General features: G+C 42.4%; 1 protein-coding gene across 1 annotated transcript in view; it reads right to left on the minus strand.

Moving 5' to 3' along the window:
* The window catches only part of CFAP92 (cilia and flagella associated protein 92 (putative)), a 64,975-nt gene that overhangs the window by 12,470 nt on the left and 31,788 nt on the right, over positions 1 to 20,717 (minus strand). Inside the window, exons 11-13 of the mRNA XM_032412021.1 lie at positions 19,279 to 20,183; positions 11,262 to 11,456; positions 8,944 to 9,241 (exon numbers count right to left, since the gene is read on the minus strand). Coding sequence (XP_032267912.1) covers positions 8,944 to 9,241; positions 11,262 to 11,456; positions 19,279 to 20,183 — 1,398 coding nt within the window. The remainder of the gene's footprint in view (positions 1 to 8,943; positions 9,242 to 11,261; positions 11,457 to 19,278; positions 20,184 to 20,717) is intronic.

Raw genomic sequence — 20,717 nt, forward strand, 5'->3', positions numbered from 1 at the left:
ACAACTTAGCAATTCTAATCTTAAGTATACATCTCAAAAAAGTCTTGCATACCTATGTTAAAAATGTTTGTTTAAATAGCAAAACATAAGAATACAAATGCCCATTAATAAATTGTGGTATATTCCTACACTTAGACACATAAACATGGTTGAAGCAAAAATTAAAACTGCATAAGATTATATCCAGTATCATTCCATTTTTTAGCATTCAAAGATATGCAAATCTAAAAATGTTTATGGATATATATGCATGCAGTCTCAACTATACTGCAATAAAAAAATAAAATGAGCACACAAAAACATATAAATGTAGGCAGTAGGCCTTAAGAGAAAAGCAAGTGAAAGATGAAATTTAGGATAATGGTAACTTCTGGGTAAGAGCTAAGAGATGGGAAACTGCACACAAAAAACTATAAAAGTATTGATAATGCTTGATTTCTTGAGCTGGATAATGGGTTTATTATTTTTAACAGCACACACACATATGCTCTTATATGTATATTTAATAAAAGTTAACTTATTCATCGGGCGCCTGGGTGGCTCAGTTGGTTAAGCGACTGCCTTCGGCTCAGGTCATGATCCTGGAGTCCCTGGATCGAGTCCCACATCGGGCTCCCTGCTCAGCAGGGAGTCTGCTTCTCCCTCTGACCCTCCCTCCTTTCATGTGCTCTCTCTCTCTCTCTCATTCTCTCTCTCAAGTAAATAAATAAAAAAATCTTTAAAAAAAAAAAAAAGTTAACTTATTCATGAAAATAAAACGAACTCATGAGAATTTCTGTAAAGTAAAAACATGACTGAGGCAATTTAAAATTATAAATTAACTAACATAGATGTCACAGGGGAAGATCAAATTAGAGAATTGGAAGGTAGAGCAGAATTCAATGTAAGATACCAACAAGTACAAATTAAAAGGGAAAACAAAATGGAGGAAAGCTCTTTAAGTTTCGGTGAAAAACAAGCTGCCACTTGGACATCTAGAGTGAACACTAAGGATTAAGAGAAAATTGTAAAAGACTCCAGAGGAAGTGATAGTTTAAAAAGGAAAAAGGGGGGCGCCTGGGTGGCTCAGTTGGTTAAGCGACTGCCTTCGGCTCAGGTTATGATCCCAGGGTCCTGGGATCGAGCCCCGCATCGGGCTCCCTGCTCGGCAGGAAGCCTGCTTCTCCCTCTCCCACTCCCCCTGCTTGTGTTGTTCCCTCTCTTGCTGTGTCTCTGTCAAATAAATAAATAAAATCTTTTAAAAATAAATTTAAAAAGGGGCGCCTGGGTGGCTCAGTCTTTAAGCGTCTGCCTTCGGCTCAGGTCATGATCCCAGGGTCCTGGGATTGAGCCCCACATCGGGCTCCCTGCTCGGCGGGAAGGCTGCTTCTCCCTCTCCCACTCCCCCTGCTTGTGTTCCCTCTCTCGCTGTGTCTCTCTCTGTCAAATAAATAAAATATTAAAAAAAAATTAAAAAATAAATAAAATAAAAAGGAAAAAGGATCAGATGGGCATCAGACCTACTCGTAATTATTGATTTTAGAAAGCGATGGATTTGGTGGGGGTTGTGAGGAGGGTTGTGTGCAGGGATTTGAAAGTATAATCTTAAAAACAGCTCAGCACTCTGCTGCTCCCCCTGCTGTGCTCTCTCCCTCTCTCTCTCTCTCTCTCAAATAAATAAAAATCTAAAAAAAAAAAAATAGTAAAGCGAAGGATAAAGTAGACACAACGCCCCACCCCACCCCCAAACACACACACACATTATAGCAAATAGAAATAAGTAAAATGGTAGTAAGGAGGAAGATAGGACTTCTATTATGGTAGAGTAAGGAGCTCAATCCTCTCCTCAAAAAAACAACAAAATTGGACAAAATTGTCAAAAGCAACAATTGGAAATTGTCCAAAGACATACAAAAAACTTAGATGTGTTTACTCATAAAAATGTGAACTTCAGGAAAAAACAGTAAGAGTTGGTGTCATTCTTTCCACCCCGGGGCACTTACACCACTAGTTCTGCTAGGGTGTCCAAGTCATGAAAATCAGGGGCTGCACTGCTCACTTGAATGCAGATTTACTTGACTTGAACTGCAGCTTGAAAAACCCCACATGCTTGGCTAATTATAAGCAACAATAGCAATCTCAGGGGCAAACAAACAGAGCAGGCCAGCTGCTCAGCAGGCCTGAGGTTGCAATCCTATATGGGGCAAGCAACAGGCAAGCAAATTAATCAAAATTCAACAGGGAGATGCAGGAAATGAGATAGCCACAAAGGACCTTGACATGCTCTTCATATATCCCTTGCTGACTGCCTGCCTGCACATGCAGAGGAGACCTGAGAGGGCCCAGTGAAAAGTCAAAGCCAGAGCCAACTTTGAAGTGCATGCCCCTACCCACACACAGATCCATTGATAAAGACTGGAAACCTGGCTGGCTAGAGGTGTGCAAACTTCTAACCATTTACTGGCTGATCACTGATGCAGACACAGGGGTGACCCCAAGGAAGCCAGGCTTAAAATAAAAACAATTTAAAGACCAGCAAAGAAGGGTGCCTGGGTAGCTCAGTCAGTTAAGCGACAGACTCTAGCTTTCGGTTTGGGTCATGAGACCAAGCCCCACGGTGTGGAGCCTGCTTAAGATTCTCTCTCTCCCTCTGCACCTACCCCGACACTCATGTGCATGCACACTCTCTCTAAAAACAAAACAGGGGCGCCTGGGTGGCTCAGTCCATTAAGTGTCTGCCTTCGGCTCAGGTCATGATCCCAGGGTCCTGGGATCAAGTCCCACATCAGGCTCCTTGCTCAGTGGGGAGCCTGCTTCTCCCTCTGACTGCCACTCCCCCTGCTTGTTCTCTCTGACAAATAAATAAAATCTTAAAAAAATAAAAATAAATAAAAACAAAACCAGCAAAGATATCAGAGCTTGCTGATATCTGAGGAGACAGATTCCACAGATTTTGTGCAGGCAAGTTATTAAATGACAGCCACCACCACCACCCCTAGGGAGAAAAAGCAGAATCCAGAGTTGCTGCAATACATTTTAAATGTCCAGTTCTCAATCAAAAATTATGAGACACAAAAAGAAATAGTAAGGTGTAAACCTTATTCAGGAAGATAAAGCAGTCATTAGAAACTGTCCAGTGGATTAAGCTGGTTGACTTAACAGAAAAAGACCTCAATGCAGCTGTTATAAAAACAAACAAACTAGGGCCCCTCGGTGGCTCAGTTGTTAAGCGTCTTCCTTCGCTCGGATCGTGGTCCCGGGGTCCTGGTATCGAGCCCCACATCGGGCTCCCTACTTGATGGGAAGCCTGCTTCTCCCTCTCCCACTCCTCCTGTTTGTGTTCCCTCTCTTGCTATCTGTCTCTTTGTGTCAAATAAATAAATAAAATCTTTAAAAAAACAAAAACTAAAGAAAATTATTTCAGAAATTTAAGGAAATATACAATGACTCAAGAAATAGACAACCTGAATAAGAGATATTTTATAAAAAGCTAAATGAAGACTGTGAAGTTGTACAGTAACTGAAATGAAAAATTCACTAGGGGGACATAACAGATTTAAGCTGACAAAGAATCTGAACCTAAAGATAGAGATTATCCAATCTGAGGATTGGAAACAAAAGAATTTTTTTATATTAATAGTGCCTCAAGACCTGTGGGACATTAAGTGAACCAACATGCACATAATGGAAGTCTGAGAAGGGGGAGGGAGGAAGAAGCAGAAAAAACTATTGAAGAAATTAAGGCCCAAAACATTAACCTATGGATCTAGGGAAGCTCAATGAACCCCAAGTAGGGTAAAGAGATCAAATGAGTCATTTAAAATCTACCCACCAAGAAAAGCTCAGGCTTAGACGGCTTCACTGGTTAGTTCTACCAAATACTGAGAGAATGAATGCCAACATTTCACATATTTCCAGAAAATAGAAGGGGAGGAAACACCAACTCATTTTACAGGGCCAATATTACATGGGTACCAAGGTCAGACAAAGCTATCACAAGAAAAATACAAAATATTAGCAAACTAAATTCAGAAATACACAGATAAAAGATCATGTGCCATGACCAAGTGGGATGTATCCCAGGAATGCAAGATTGTGTTAACATCCAAACATCACATATGTAATACACTGTATAAATAAAGGAGAGAACCTCAATATATGCAGAGAAAAATAATTTCTGATGTTTAAGCCACCCAACCTGTGGTAAGTTCTGTATGGCAATCTGCACAGACTAATGCAGGAAGGAAGGAAGGGTATTCAGATTGGGAAGGAAGAAGTAAAATGGTCTTTACCCATGGATGACATGATCCAACTTCAAAAAATTTCAGGATATGAAAGCAATATACAAAAATCAATTGGATTTCTATATTCTTGCAACAATTCAAGAATTAAATGATTCCATTCATAACAGCATTAATTTCATGAGGTGTAAGACTTGTATGTGACAACTACAAAACTTACTGAAGGATATTAAAGAAGACCCAAATAAAAGTATAAACATTCAATGTTTATGGATTAACAGCTTCAAAACTGACAGCATGGCAATTCTTCCTAAAATTGATCTATAGAATCAACACAAGCCTTATGAAAATCCCTGTAAGTTTGGTTTTGGGGGTTTTTGTTTTTGTTTTGTTTTTTGGTAGAAATTTGCAAATTATACAGAAATGTGAAGGACCCAAAATAGTCTAACAATTTTGAAAAAGAAGTTAAAGGACTTACACAACCCAATTTCAAAACTCCCTGTAAAGCTATAGTAATCAAGATGATGTGGGCCTGGTATAGACATCTAAGTCAATGGAATGTAATAACAGTGCCTAGAAATAAACTCTTGCATTTATGGTTAACTGATTCTTGACAAAGGTGCCAAGGCAATTCAATGGGGGGGGAGATAGTTCATCTTTTTTGAAAAATGGTGCTAGAGGGGCACCTGGGTGGCACAGCTGGTTAAGAGTCCAACTCTTGGTTTCAGCTCAGGTCCTGATCTCAGGGTCATGGGATCAAGACCCGCATCAGGCTCTGTGCTCAGCAAGGAGTCTGCCTGAGATTCCCTCTCCCTCTGCCTCTCCCTCTGCCCCTCCCATGCATGCATGCTCTCTCTCAGATAAATAAATCTTAAAAAAAAAGAAGTGGTGCTATCCACATGCAAAAAGATGAATTTAGACCCCTACCTTGCATCACACACACACCACAAATTGATCAAAATGGTTCAAAGGCCTAAAAGTAAGCTAACTCTAAATTGCCTAGAAGAAGGCAGAGGAGAAAATCTTTGTGACCTTGGGTTAGGCAGAGCTCCTAGCTATGTCACCAAAAGCATGATCAATAAGAGTAAAACACTGATAAATTGGAATTCATCAAAATTAAAAGCCTTCACACTTCAAGAGTTTTTCCTTACACAATTAAAAAAGTAAAGAGACAAGCCACAGATACAGAGAAAATATTTGCAAATCATAGTTTTGGTTAAGCAAATATACCCAGAATAAAAAACTCTTGCAACTCAACAAGAAGACAACCTGATTTTAAAATGCATGTAAATATATGAAGTTACCAGAGATAAATCATTAATAAGTACATTAAGAGCTATCCAAAATCATTAATGATTATAACATGCAAGTTAAAACCACAATCAGGTACCATTACACACACCCAATAGAATGGCTCTAATCAAAAAGACTGGCAATAACAAGAGTTGGTGAGGATGTGGAGAAACCAAAACCCTCATGCGCTGCGTTCTGCGGTGTAAAATGGTGCAACTTCATTGTAAAACTGCTTTAAAATTCCTTAAAATGTTAAATTTACCACATGACCCAGCAATTCTATATCTGGGTTTGTACCCAAGAGAAATGAAAACATTTTCATGTAATGATCTGTTTGCAAATGTTCATAGCAGCGATATTCATAATAGTCCCAAACTAGAAACAATACAAATTTCACCACGTGGGGAATGAGTAAATTAAAAATGTGATACATTCAATGAATTTAAAAAAGGAACTATTGATACATTCTGCAACATGGATGAACCTCAAGTGATGCTCAGTGAAAAAAGCCAGGCACAAAAGGTCACATATTGTCTGATTGCATTTACATGAAATGTCTAGAAATGGCAAATCTGTAGAGACAAAAAACAGATCAGTGTTTACCTGTGGCTGGAGGTGGGAGCAGGGATTGACTTCAAACAGGCAGAAGGAAAAACTTTATGGGGATGGAACTGTTCTAAAACTGGATTGTGATGGTTGTACAATTCCATACATTTACTTAAAAATTATTGATTAGGGACGCCTGGGTGGTTGAGTTGGTTGAGCGTCTGCCTTCAACTCAGATCATGATCCCAGGGTCCTGGGATTGAGTCCTGCATCAGGCTCCTAGCTCAGTGGGGAGCCGGCTTCTCCTCTGCCTGCAGCTCGCCCTGCTTGTGCTCTTTCCCTCTCTCTCTCTGACAAATAAATTTTAAAAATCTTACACTGCCAAACCAAAATAAATTTCTAAAAAAAAATTATTGATTTATATGCCTTACAATGATTAAATTTTATATGAAAATTATACCTCAGAGTAAAAATAGAACAAAATTAAATTATGGTTGGGTTTCAGTTATTGATTATAGTATGGATAAGGTCATTTGAAATTAGCAATAACTAAAACAACAGAAACAATTTTTTAAAACTCTGGAACAATATTTCCAAATGGTTTCAACAAAATATAGGTGATATGAAGATATTAAGTAAATTGTACAAACATATTATAAAATTTTGTATAGCCCTATTATTGTAAAATCTTCAGACCTTTTGTTAAATGACATTAAGAAAACAGTACTAACCCATAAGTGGATGTGATATATTCATGTACTTGTGTGTGTGTGTGCCCACGTGAGTGTACATATATAAGTGCACTGAGAAGGTAAAATAAGGGAGTAAGGGAAGATTGCTAATACTCTCAGTTGTTTGACTTTTTTATAGGCCTGTACCTCGGTCTTGTTTTGTAATTTATAAGGAATTTAAGGCAAATAACAATCAGAACATACAGTACATATTACACTTTACAAAATATGGCCAAGGATATATACAGAGGAAATTTGTAGCCTTTCTTATTAAACAAGAAAAAATAAAAATGAATGAAATAGTCAACTCAAGAAGCTAGAAAGGTAGGGGCGCCTGAGTTGCTCTGTCAGTTAAGCATCTGCCTTTGGCTCAGGTCATGATCCCGGGGTACTGGGATCAAGCCCCGCATCGGGCTCCCTGCTCAGTAGGGAGTGTGCTTCTTCCTCTTCCTCTGCCCCTGCCCCCATCCCCCGCCCCTGCTCATGGTCTCTCTCAAATAAATAAATAAAATCTTTAAAAAAAAGAGAAGCTAGAAAGGTGCAGCCACTGTGAAAGACAATATGGAAGTACCTCAAAAAATTAAAAACATAACTACCATATCATCTAGTAATTCCACTACTGGGTATTTACTCAAAGAAAATGAAAACACCAGGGACGCCTGGGTGGCTCAGTTGTTAAGCGTCTGACTTTGGCTCAGGTCATGGTCCCAGGGTCCTGGGATCGAGCCCCACGTCAGGCTCCCTGCTCAGTGGGGAGCCTGCTTCTCCCTCTCCCACTCCCCCTGCTTGTGTTCCCTCTCTCACTGTGTCTGTCTCTGTCAAATAAATACATAAAATCTTAAAGAAAAAAAAAGATGAAAACACTAATTTGAAAAGATAATATGCACCTCTATGTTTATAGCAGCATAATTTACAACAGCCAAGATATGGAAGCAGCCCAAGTGTCCATCGACTGATGAATGGATAAAGGAAATGTGGTGTGTGTGTGCGTGTGTGTATATGTATGTATATGTATATATATGGAATATTACTCAGCCATAAAAAAGAATGAGATCTTGCCATTTGCAATGAGGTGGATGGACCTAGAGGGTGTTACGCTAAGTGAAATTAGTCAGTCAGAGAAAGACAAATACCATATGATTTCACTTATATGTGGGATCTAAAAAATAAAAATGAACAACAACAAAAACAAATAGACTCTTAAATACAGAGAACTTGTAGTTGCCAAAGGGGAAGTGGGTGGGGGGATGGGTGAGATAGATAAAGGGCATTAAGAGGTACAAACCTCCAGTTAGAAAATAAGTTGCAGGGATTCAATATGGTCAACAATATTGTAATAATGTTGTATGGTGACTACGCTTACTGTGATGAGCACTGAGTAATGTATAGAAGCATCTAATCACGCGCACCTGTAACTGACATAACATTGTATGCCAATTATACTTCAATAATAAAAAAAATTTAAAGAAGCTAGAAAAAAGGAAAAAAAATACAGTTTTAAAATATTATAAAAAATAAAAGCTAAAGTTAATTAGAAAATAGAAAAACAGAAAAAGCAGATTGACAGATCCAAGAACTGGTCCTTTTGTAAAAACCTGAACACTAATGGGGAAAAAGCCTCTTCACTGGTTTTCATAAACAATATACACTTTGAAAGCTTACAAACTTCTGAGAGACTTTCTTTTTCCTAGAGATTGGGGTGGGGGCGCTGCACAGAGCCCCTGGATGGACAACTTCAAGTCGCAGCTTTTCGGTTGGTGTGGAATGAGGGAGGCTCTCCCCGGCCGTTCAGGCCACACAGCGCACCCAGCCTTCTTACAGCTCAGCAGCTCCTGAGCTCCTATTCTGTTCTTCTTACACATTTAACACACCAGACACACACACACCCCAGTTCTTCCTTCAAGATGAACTCTGGGGCCAAGGTAAAGAGCGTTCTTTTCACTCGCAGGGAGGACGGGGCCCTGAGGGCTGGGAGTGCGCGCTTCTGACCCGGCCCAGCCCCGCGGCCTGTCCTCACGCCCACCCGGCCCAGGATCCCAGGAGAGCAGATACAGGCACCCATTATCTAGCCTATATCTCCCCGCCGGTGACTGGACAGCCCCACGTGGAGCCAAGGCCTGGGACCCCTGACCTGGGGAGGAGAGAGCGCCCACCTGGATCAGGCTGGGCTCCCGGCCTTTGTCAGTTAGCACCATGGTGTTCCGCCCCTGCAGGTACTTGTCCCTGTGGGCTTGGATCTCGTAAGCGAGGGTGGATTTCCGACTTAGGAAGCGCTCAAGACAGGGGGCCGGCTGAGATGGCAAGACCATCACTTTTCCATCTGTGAGATCGTCTCGTGAGATGGGCAGCCCCAGCTCTTGGCTCAAGTCCTTGACCATGGTGGAGGACGGCAGCAGGTCTCTGGTGATCACCTCCCTGAGCTTGGTGCAGTGATGGCAGATGCTGTAGATCCTGCAAGGCAGAGGGCCACCCACATGGCCTCACCTACCTTTCAAGATCCATCAAACCAGTCCCGTCTTCCAAGAGAACATGAAGCTCAGGAGCTGTTTAGCTCATCCCAGGTCACAGAACTCAGAGATGCAAAGCTTCGATTCCACCTGGACGAGCCCACAAAAGAGAATGCCTCCTTTTTGCTCTCCTCCCAGCCCCCAGAAGTTAAAGGCTTCCCACAGTCCACTCTGATTATTTTTCTGCTACTGTGGCCTTATTCCATGCCTGTCACCAACCCACACCCCACCAGGGAGCAGCCCAACCAGCTAGCCATCAGGGGTGTAGATCTCCCGCCACAGGAAGAGGGCACTGTACACTCAGCCTCGTATCTCAGCAAAGCTCAAGGACTGAGCGGTCACCCTCCCACCCCTGCCCTGAGAGTCCTCCTCGCTGCCCTCTCCCAGGGGCTCGCTGTGCCGTGGGCACTTGGTTCACACTGACACTCTGCAGAATCCATGTCAGGAGCTGTTATTTGCTGCTCAGTGTCTCTGGCACTTCTGAGGTCCAGCGTGAGGCGCATGCCTGAGGACGGTCTCTGCCTTTCACCAGCTGAGGTCCCTGGCCCACCCCTTGGCCTTTCAGATGCAATAAAGCCATGATGAATGTGCAGCTACCTGGGATGCTGTGAATGCTTAATAAATAGCAGTTTTCTTCCCTTTCCCTAAGGCAGGGCAGGGCCCAGCGTCCCCTCACTGACCCCCAAGGCTCTGGACACCCAAATGCTCCAGCACCTCCCCAGCACGAGCCTGCTGGGGCCCACTGCACCGTCCACCCTTCTTGACTTGCAGCTTCGGCCTGCCGTTGTGGGGTTCACAACCCACACCTGCCTGGCCCCTCAGGCAGAGCTGCAGGTGGAGAGGTGGGGGATAATAGGACTAAGTCCCCTCTCTCCGCATCGCTGGGCTCTCTCCCTTCCTCTCTCTCCTGGCTCCACCCTCTCCTTTATTAATACACTTGATAAGCTGGGAGCCAACTCTCAGCCAGGGCTGTTGCTGGCTTTAAAGCCTAAAGAGATGGTTTGCACCCCCAGCCCCAGACTACAGTGAGTGGACTGTCTACCCGATGAAGGCCTGCTCACTGCCGCTCAAGGTCAGCCCTTCGTGACTTCCTGAAAGAACCAGCTACTGTCCTTCACTGCCCCCACAAAGCCCAACACAGGCTGGCCATGGTCCCAGGGGTCCCACTGCACTACGCTTTGTCAGTCTCCCCTCCAAACTGGGGGTGCCTCGCTCAGCCCTCCTGCTCCCTACATGAATGGAGAAGGCCCTCCCAGAGCATGAGCCACACTCAATCCAGCGGGAGGAGCTCACGGCTTCACAGGGTCACCAGCAGAAGGCCTGGGGGCAGGGCAGGGGGGGAGGTCCCCAGTACTGGAGTAGAAGGAACAGCACAGGTAAAGGCAGGCACACAGTGGAAGATCTAGATCTTTGGAGGATACCTTTCTGCACAGGAGGTTAGGGAAGAAGCAAAGAAAAGCAAACATTCAGTTGGTAGAGAAAACTGTTGCAGGCCTGGTGGATCTGGTTCTGGTCCTCATCACTCACTGCTCAGGCTGTTCCAGGCTATTCCCCAAGAACAGCAGAGAGCTTCGTGTGACCTGTGTTGGAGTAAATTGCCCTTCTTTCCCCAGTGTTTCCAAACCCCCCCTGGGAGAGCATGTGGAATAGTCACTGGGAATGACACAGGCTCAGGGTCCCTTGGAACTGAATTCCACTCCTGGCTCGGCTCCTTTGGGCATAAAGAATAATAAAAACTGGGGCATCTGGGTGGCTCAGTCGTTAAGCGTCTGCCTTCGGCTCAGGTCATGATCCCAGGGTCCTGGGATCGAGCCCCGTATCAGGCTCCCTGCTCTGCGGGGAGCCTGCTTCTCCCTCTGCCTCTGCCCCTGGCCCCTGGAGGGGCTCCTGCACCGCCCCGGTGCACCCCCCACCATGGGTACCCCCAGGGAGGTGGCCTTCACCCCCGTGGCAGCCTGGTGCACCTGGTCAGGGCCTGGAAGGCCTTCTGTAGAACGCTGTTGCGGATGCAGAGCGCCGAGCACTTCATGAGCTGTGACAGCGGCTTGAAGAGGTGCACTTGGTATAGGATGGTCTCCAGGTCGGCGTAGAGGCGGTGGTGGAACCGCAGCGCCGAGTTGTAGAGCACCTTGGATCTGCCCTGTTCTGCTTTGGTGACTCTGCAAGGAGGCCACGGGGCAGGGCTTTAGCGCTGCTCTGTGGCCTCCTGGAATGCTCCACGGTTTTGCCCTTTGGCAGAACTTTTTTCTTTTCCTTTTTCTTTCTCTTTTTGCTTGTTTAAAAACACACGAACAAAAGGAATGCATTAATAATAAATCATCTGAAAAAAATAATAAAACAGCTGATAGATGATCTTTCCAAACCTTGGCAGTGAAAATGCTGAACCCTGCCTCATTTTCCTCTCGCCCTGCCCCTGCTCCCATTCTCCGTCCCTGCTCACACCTGGCTCGCTGGCACTCCCGGCCTGGCAGAGTTTCTAAGCACACCCCGCTACGCCACCCCCCTGTGTTGGTACTTGCTGCTCCTGCCCCTGGTGGAAACTGAGGGAAGGCAGCAGAGACCCTGCCTATCCCCTCGTTGACTCTGTGTTTGGTCATGGGGTTTCCCCTTTGGTGAAGTACCTGTTCAAGTCTTTTGCCCACTCTTCCCTTGGCCTGTTTTCATTTTCTTATTGATTCATGGGTGTTTTTACATTCAGGATACCAGCTCCACACACTGCAAATAATTTTTTTCTCAGTCTGTCTTTTCATAATTTTTATGATCTCTTTGGATGAACAGAATTTATTCACTTTAACGTAGCCAGATCCAGCATCTTTTTCCTTTATCCTGTGTACTTCTGTCTTGTTCAAGAAATCTTCCTTTATCCTACTCATCTAAAAGCTTTCTCATTTTGCTTTTCGGAAATGGATTTTTCTTTTCTGGTGAACTCTGAATAAGATCAGGTAATTGTGGCCTAGTCGACTGCACTGTGTCCATCAATAAGGCATTCTATTTTTGTCAGATGTTGCCATTGGAGGAAATTAGGTACTGGGTGCATGGAACTACTCTATATCATTTTTGCAACTGATTGTGAATCTATAATTATTCCAAATGGGTTTTAATCTATCTGGAATTTTTGTGAATTGTGTGAACCAGCAAATTAGGAAACTCTCAGTGAATTAGGAACAGAGGGGAACTTCCTCCAATTGATAAAGGACATCTACAAAAAACCTACACCTAACATCATATTTGTGATGCGGAAAGACTAATATCTTCCATCAAAGATCAGAAACAAGACTAGGATGTCACCACTCTTATATGTGTAACAGTACTGCAGGTCCTCTCCATCACACAAAGGAAATACAGATTGGAAAGGAAGACACTGAAGATGACACAAACAAATGGAAAGACACTCCATGCTCATGGACTGGAAGAACAAATATTGTTAAAATGTCTATACTACCCAAAGCAATCCACACATTCAATGCAGTCCCTATCAAAATACCAATAGCATTTTTCACAGAGCTAGAACAAACAATCCTAAAATTTGTATGGAACCACCAATCTTGAAAAGAAAAACAAAACTGGAGGTATCACAATTCCAGATTTCAAGTTACACTACAGAGCTGTAGTCATCAAGACAGTATGGCACTGGCAAACACAGACACGCAGATCAACGGAGCACAATGAAGAGCCCAGAAATAAACGTAGGATTAACACGTCAATTAATGCATGACAAAGGAGGCAAGAATATTCAATGGGAAAACAGTCTCTTCAACAACTGGTGCTGGGAAAACTGGACAGCTACATGCACAGAATGAAACTGAACCACTTTCTTACACCAAACACCAACTCAAATGGATTAAAGACCTAAATAAAACCATAAAACTCCTAGAAGAAAACGCAGGCAATAAGCTCTTTGACATTGGTCTAAGTAACATTTTTTTGGTTATGTCTCCTCAGGCGAGGGCAACAAAAGCAAAAATAAACAAATGTAACTACATCACACTAAAAAGCTTTTGCACAGTGAAGGAAACGAACAAAAAGAATAGGTGACCTATTGAATGGGAGAAGCTACTTGCAAGCAATATACCTACTAAGGGATTGATATCCACAATATATAAAGAACTCATATGACTCAGTAACAAAAACAACAAAAAAACAAACAACCCAATTAAAAAATGGGCAGAGCGGCTAAATAGAAGCTGATGGCCAACAGACACAATGAAAAGACCTCAACATCCCTGAACATCAGGGAAATGCAAATCACAACCGCAATGGGATACCACCTCACACCTGTCAGATGACTATTATCAAAAACACAAGAAATAACAAGTGTTGGTGACGGAGGATGTGGAGAAAAGGGAACTCTTGTGCACTATGGGTGGGAATGCAAACTGGTGCAGCCACTGTGGAAAACAGCATAGAGATTCCTCAAAATTTAAAAACAGAACTACTTTATCATCCAGCAATTCCACTACTGGGTACTCGGCCAAAAGAAAATGAAAACACTAACTCAAAAAGATATGTGCACCACTATGTTCATTGCAGCATTATTGCAATAACCAGGATATAGAAGCAATCTAACTGTCCATCAATAGGTGAATGGATAAAGATGTGGGGGGTGTGCGTGTGTAATGAAATATTACTCAGCCATATAAAAGAATGAGATCTTGCCATTTGCAACAACATGAATGAACCTAAAGGGTATTATGCTCAGTGAAATAAGTCAGACAGAGATAGACAAATACTGTATGATTTCACTTACATGTGAAATCTAAAAACCAGCACAAACAAACAAAACAAAACATTCCACAGGTATAGAGATCAAATTGGTAGCTCTGGGGCTGGGAGTGGGGGAGGAATGGGTGAAACAGGTGATGGGGATTAAGAGGTACAAACTTCCAGTTTTAAAATAAATAAGTCACAGGACGCCTGGGTGGCTCAGTCGGTTAAGCAACTGCCTTCGGCTCAGGTCATGATCCCAGGGTCCTGGGATCGAGTCCCACATCGGGCTCCCCGCTCTGTGGGGAGCCTGCTTCTCCCTCTCCCACTCCCCCTGCTTGTGTTCCCTCTCTCGCTGTGTCTCTCTCTGTCAAATAAATAAATAAAATCTTAAAATAAATAAATAAATAAGTCACAGGGATGTAATGTGCAGCATAGGGAATAGAGTCAATAATATTATAATAACTTTGTACAGTGACGGATGGTAACTGGATTTACCGTGGTGATCATTTTGCAATGTATAAAAATATCAAATCACTGTCTTGTACACCTGAAACTAATATAATATTGTAAATCAATTATAATCCAATTAAAAAGAAAAGAAAACATGTCCACCCAAAAACTTGTAAATTATTGTTCACAGCAGCTTCATTTGTAATAATCTAACCAAAATGTCCCTCAACAGATGGATGGTGAAACTGTGGTACATCCATTCCATGAAACACTACCCAGCAACAAAAGGGAGCAAACTATGGATACATGCAAGAATGTGCATCTCTAGCACTTTATGCTGAGTGGAAAAAAACAATCTCCTAAGGTCATCCACTATATGATTCCACTAATATGTAAGATCACATACAGATGAAAAAATTAAGGAGATGGAAAACAAGATAGTTAAAAAGGGTGGGCATGGCTATGAACACACAGCATGAGGGAGCTCTCTGTGGTGATATACTAGTTCAAGATCTTCATTATAGTAGTGGTCACACAAATTTGTATGTGATAAACTGGCACAAACAACCCACACATTGTATTGGCATTGGTCTCCTGGCTTAGATATTGCACTATAGTTAAGTAAGATGTAACCAATGTGGGGAAATGGTATGTGGGATCTCTGTAATAGTCTTTAAACTTCCTATGAATCTATAATTCTTTCAAAAGTTGAAAATGTACACAGATTTTTAATGCAGCTGGAATTGACTTTTGTGAATGGTTTGATGTAGGAAATTATTTTCCTTTTTTCTATGGACAATTTTGCCAACACCATTTTTTGAAAAGTTTCTCCTTTCCTCACAGATTTTTTTTGTCTGCTAGAGGTATTTTTCAATTGAGATTTAATTCAGGTGCCATATAATTCATCCATTTAATGTGTATAATTCAATCATCTTTAGTCTATTCACAGATACATGCAACCATCTTCACAATTTTCAAGCTTTCTTATCACCTAAAAAAGAAACCTGTACCCACTACCTATCACCCCCTATACTCTCACCCCTTGACCCACAGCCCTAAGTATTCACTGATCCTCTTTCTGTCTCTATAGGTTTGCCTATTTTGGACATTTCATATAAATGACTCATCCAATATGTGGTCTTCTGTGACTGGCTCCTTTCACTTCGCTTAATGTTTTCAAGGGTTATCCATGTTGTAATGTGAGTCAGTATTTCACTACTTTTTATGTCCAAATAATAGTTCATTGTATTTCTATGTCACATTTTGCTTAGCCATTCATCAGTTATTGGACATTTGGATTGTTTCCATCTAATGGCTATTATAGTGCTCTTATAAACAGTTATATACTATTTAGTGTGGACATATGTTCTCAGTTATCTTGGGCATTTACCTAGAAGTGGGACTGCTGGGTCATACAGTAACTCTTTTTAGTCATTTGAGGAACTGCCAGACTGTTTTCCAAAGTGACTTTACCATCTAATTCATCTAATTCTTACCAGCAGTGAATGACAATTCTGATTTCTCCACATCCTTGTCAACACTTGCTATTATTATCTGACATGTTTAATTCCAGCCAAACTGGTCTGTGTGAAGTGGTATCAAATCATCTAAATTCACCCTTTTAATGTGTACAATTCAATGGTTTTAGTATATTCATTTGCTGCTGATCTTGCAATGTCACACGTCGTATGTCAAGCGACTGCTTACATGTAGGTCTGTATTTGGATTTTCTATTATATTCCATATGTCTACTTGTCTATCCCTGATCCAATAAATTGTCTTAATCACTAGAGTTTTATAAGAAGCCTTGATACCTTGTAGAACAAGTTCTCCCATCTTGTTCTTATTCAAGAGTGTTTTTTTTTTTTACATGATGATATAAATTTTTAAATCAGTTTTTCAAGCTCCATACTTTTAAAATTGGGATTGCTTTGAATCGATATATCTGGTTTGCGGGTAACTGACACCTCTATAATACTGAGTGTTCGATTCCATGAACATGGTAGGTCTCTTCACTTATTTTTCTTTAATGTTTCTAAAAGTTCTATAATATGCATGATAGAGATATTCTAATCCTTTTTGTTGAATTTATTCATGTGAATTTCATATTTTTATACTTTAAAAGCATCAACTTTTTTAAAAAATAATTTTTTGTATGTAGATGGTATTCAGAAATTCAATAGATTTTTACATTAATGTTTGTATCCAGAAACCTCATTAAACTATCTTATCTGAAAATGTTTTTTATATTCTTGGAATTTCTTATACATATTTAAACTTATTGACAGTTTAAAACACTTATTTCAATGTCTGTAACATCTATCATTAATTTTCAGCCTTTCTTCTTTTCTAATATAAGCATTTGAGTCTATAAAGTTTCCTCTAACACTTTAACATCACCCCACAAATTTAGATATTATACTATTTTCATTATTGTTCAATTCAATAATGTCTAATTTCTATTACAGTTTTGCTTTTGACCCATGGCTTATTTGGAGGTATTTGTTAATTTCCAAGCGTGTGAAATTTTTTTCCTGGTTAATGATTTTTTATTTGTAATTTAACTGAACTGGGGCCAGTGAACATATTTTATATTATTTCTTCTACTGGGACAAAATTGTTCATTGAGATATAATTCACATACCATACCCCCTGACTTACCCAAACTGCCAAGTTTGAGGTCATAGTTCCCCAAACTGCCCTGACTTCTGATACCAACTGAAGTTCAAGGGGTTCCTAATACCACCCTCAGGCTCATCAATTTGCTACAAGAACTCACAGAATTTACTGAAAGCTGTTATACTCACACTCACAGCTTATTACAGGGAAAGGATACAGATTAAAATCAGCCAGAGGAAGAGACACATAGGGCAGAGTCTAGGATGGTTCTGAACACCAAGTTTCCATTGCTCTTTCTTCATGGAATCAGGATGCGTTGCCCTTGTAACATTGCTGAGGGACAATATGCACAGAGAAGTTCCCCTGAGCCTTGGTATATAGAGTTCTTATTTGGGATCCATTACAGAGGCATGACTGATTAATTGCTTGACTGCCCACATGGCAATCTCAATCTCCAGATCAACTGACACTGCAAGACCAAAGCCCTAACCCAAAATCACACTGGTGGTCTTTCTGGCATGGCCAACCTCTATCCTATGACTGTCAGGTGCGGTGGTCCCATCCTATCCTAAGTTCTGGTGTAGTCATCCCCCAACCTAAGCAAAGGCACTCCTATTAGGTATGACATATATCACCTCCCAGAAGCCAAAAGCAAAGGCCAGACCTTTTGGGCAAGGCAGGATTCTTTACTGCATACCCTTTTTAGTTGTAATTCACCCTTTTTAATTGTACAATTCAGTGGTTTTTAATATATTAACAATGTTGTGCAATCATAAATACCAATTCTAGAAAATTTTCATCACCCCAAGAAGAAACTGTACCCATTAACTTCTTCGTCCCTCCCCTGAGACCTTGGGAACCACTAATCTTCTATCTCTGTAGATTTGACTATTCTAGACATTTCACATAAACAGAATCATACAACATATGGCCTTTTATGTCTGGCATCTTTTACTCAGTATGTTTTCAAGGTTCATCCATGTTGAAGTGTGTATATCAGTACTTCATTCCTTTTTCATGGCTGAATATTATTCTATTATATGGACATATCACATTTTGTTCATTGGTTAATGGACATTTGAGTTGTTTCCACTTTTTTGACTATTATAAATAATGCTGCTGTGAACATTCACATACAAGTTTTTTGTATGGACCTGTTTTCAGTTCTCTTAGGCAGGTAACTAGACACAATGCCAGCTTCTCCACAGTGCCTCTCGGCTTACCAACACATCAAGACAGGTCCCCACAGGGCTGCTCTCCCCTCCTGGATGAATGGACTCAACCTCAGGACTACCTGCTGTTGTCAGCATCTGGGTCCTGAGGCATCTGAACTCTGAAGACAGAGAGGGGGAGTTCCCAGACCAAAAAAGGGAGGTCCTGGGGCACCTGGGTGGTTCAGTCGGTTAAGCGTCTGACTTTGGCTCAGGTCATGATCTCAGGGTCCTGGGATTGAGCCCCACGTTTGACTCTGCACTCAGCAGGAAGTTTGTTTCTCCCTCTCCCTCTGCTCCTCCCCCACAACTTGTTCTCTCACTCTCTCTCAAATAAATAAAATCTAAAAAATAAAAATAAAGAAAAGAGGTCCTTTAAACCCAAACTAGGATACTTGCAAATAACGAAAGGAAAAGAGAATTGTCATGAAGCCAAAACTAAAAAATGGAAGGACCATAAGGGGCCACCTGCTCCAGCCCAGAATCTGAAACTTTAATTGTCTCTACAATATTCCCATTGAGCAGTCATCAGGTGCTCCTGAAGATCATCAGGGAAGGGAAACTTTCTGCAGCCTAGGCAGCTTCTCCAGCCTCAAAATAATCAGATAGGTCTCCTTAGACCAGGTGGAAATCTATTCCTCTGTGGTGTCCATCTTAGGGCCATACAGAACTTTCTTCTCCCTGTTAGCCAAGTAGGCCCCTCAAAAGTCTGAAGGGAGGGCCCATTTTCCTGAACCACCCTCTCTTCTACATGCCCCTAAAGTCTTCCCTTCATCTAAAGGCAAGCAATTCCTCCTGGGATCAAGGCCAATTATGGAGCCCTGTGAAGTGCTCTATAATAAACCCCGAGAGGAACTGGATCAACGTTTCTTTCTCTCATCCTTAAGATGAGGACACTAAACCTGAACCTGGCTTCAAAAGATTTCCCCACTCCACTCACTCAGTATCCCGACATCATGACTTTTACACGAAACACAAAAAACCACACACCCACCGGCTTTGATGGCTGTCCCATAACCGCTTCAAGCCTTGGTCAGCTAAACCCTCCAGAATGAGAAGGTGGATCTTCCCATCCAGCAGGTGGAAGCCAGTGAGCACATCCAGGTCCTGCCTTTCCTGGATCTTCACCCGCATCTTAAAGGCTGACAGGATCTGCTGAATGTTCCTGATAGGGTACGCCTCCAGATCAAGGGCCTTGGCATTGATCATGGTGATGTCCTGCAGCAGGTCATGGAGGAGGGAGATCTTCTTGGAGTCAAACACGAAAACGATGCGGCCAAACTGGGTACCTGTAAATTCTGGATCAGGGGCTTCAGCCCTGGCCTGCAGTGGCACAGCAATGTCCACCCGCAGCTTGAGCATAGAGTTGGCCTCGAGGTAATTACCCATCGGCATTGGGTTGTGCTGGAAGCCATCTGTGGGGACCCGAAACCCCACAACCTTCCTGCTTCTGCCATTCTGGCCACGGTGTGTGGGCTTGGGCTCACAGCTGTGGATGGGGACGACCAAGTTCAAGTACTTGTGGCCAAGGAGAAGGTCGGCAAAACTGACCTGGGCAACCCCATAAGGGTCCCATATTTTGTTGTGGGATTCAAAGGGGTTGCTCTCTGTCTCTTCCGGAGAGATGAGGGACTGGAGGTTGAGGTATGCATCCAAGGGGTCATCCCCAAACAAGGTGGGCTTCCGGAAATACTCCTCTAACTTGCGGTCCCTGTCATGAACTTGCACCACCATGGGGGGCCCCTCCAGATATTCCCTCAGGTCACTGGGCTGCATTGCCCCGAGAAAGATGACATTGATGTCCTGGAAGTGGATGTGGATTCCATGGGGACGCCCCTCTGTTCTGTGAACTGGAGTCTTAAAGAACTGGTACTTGCAGTACACAGGGATGCACAGCCTCTAGGAGGGAATGAAATGACAACAGATCAACAGGCTGCAGTGGTGGTCACTCTGCCTCCCTTTTAAAGGTAGGCTCCCACAGGGGGCTCAAATCCTAGTGCCACATTTGCCACCTGCAGCCCCTGTGGCCTGGATTTCCTCACCCACAAAAGTACCAATGAAAGAGCCTGCTCTGCTAGGTCATCCCCAGGATTAAGTGACATACATGAAAGCACCAAGATGGTGGCTGACACAAGACAGGGGCTTAATAAGTATTAAGTCACTATTTCCTCCTCCCAAACTGAGTGCCATGAAGACAGGCCATGTGCATTTTGCACATCTGTATTTTTACTTCCAAGCCCAAAGCTAGGTGCAGAAAAGGTGGAGATAAGTGGTTTTTAGAAAAGGTAATCCATATTTCCCAGACATCTGGAGGGTTGGCATAAGATCACCTTTGGCATATTAATAGGTATCTAAGCAGAAAGCTACAACAAGGTGAAGAAGGGCTCAGAGGTCTGGGGTTTAACAGGGCATGGAAAATGAGATGGAAAGGAG

The sequence above is a fragment of the Phoca vitulina genome, unplaced genomic scaffold, assembly GCF_004348235.1.
Source record: "Phoca vitulina isolate PV1807 unplaced genomic scaffold, GSC_HSeal_1.0 scaffold13, whole genome shotgun sequence".
NCBI classification, from domain to species: Eukaryota; Metazoa; Chordata; class Mammalia; order Carnivora; family Phocidae; genus Phoca; species Phoca vitulina.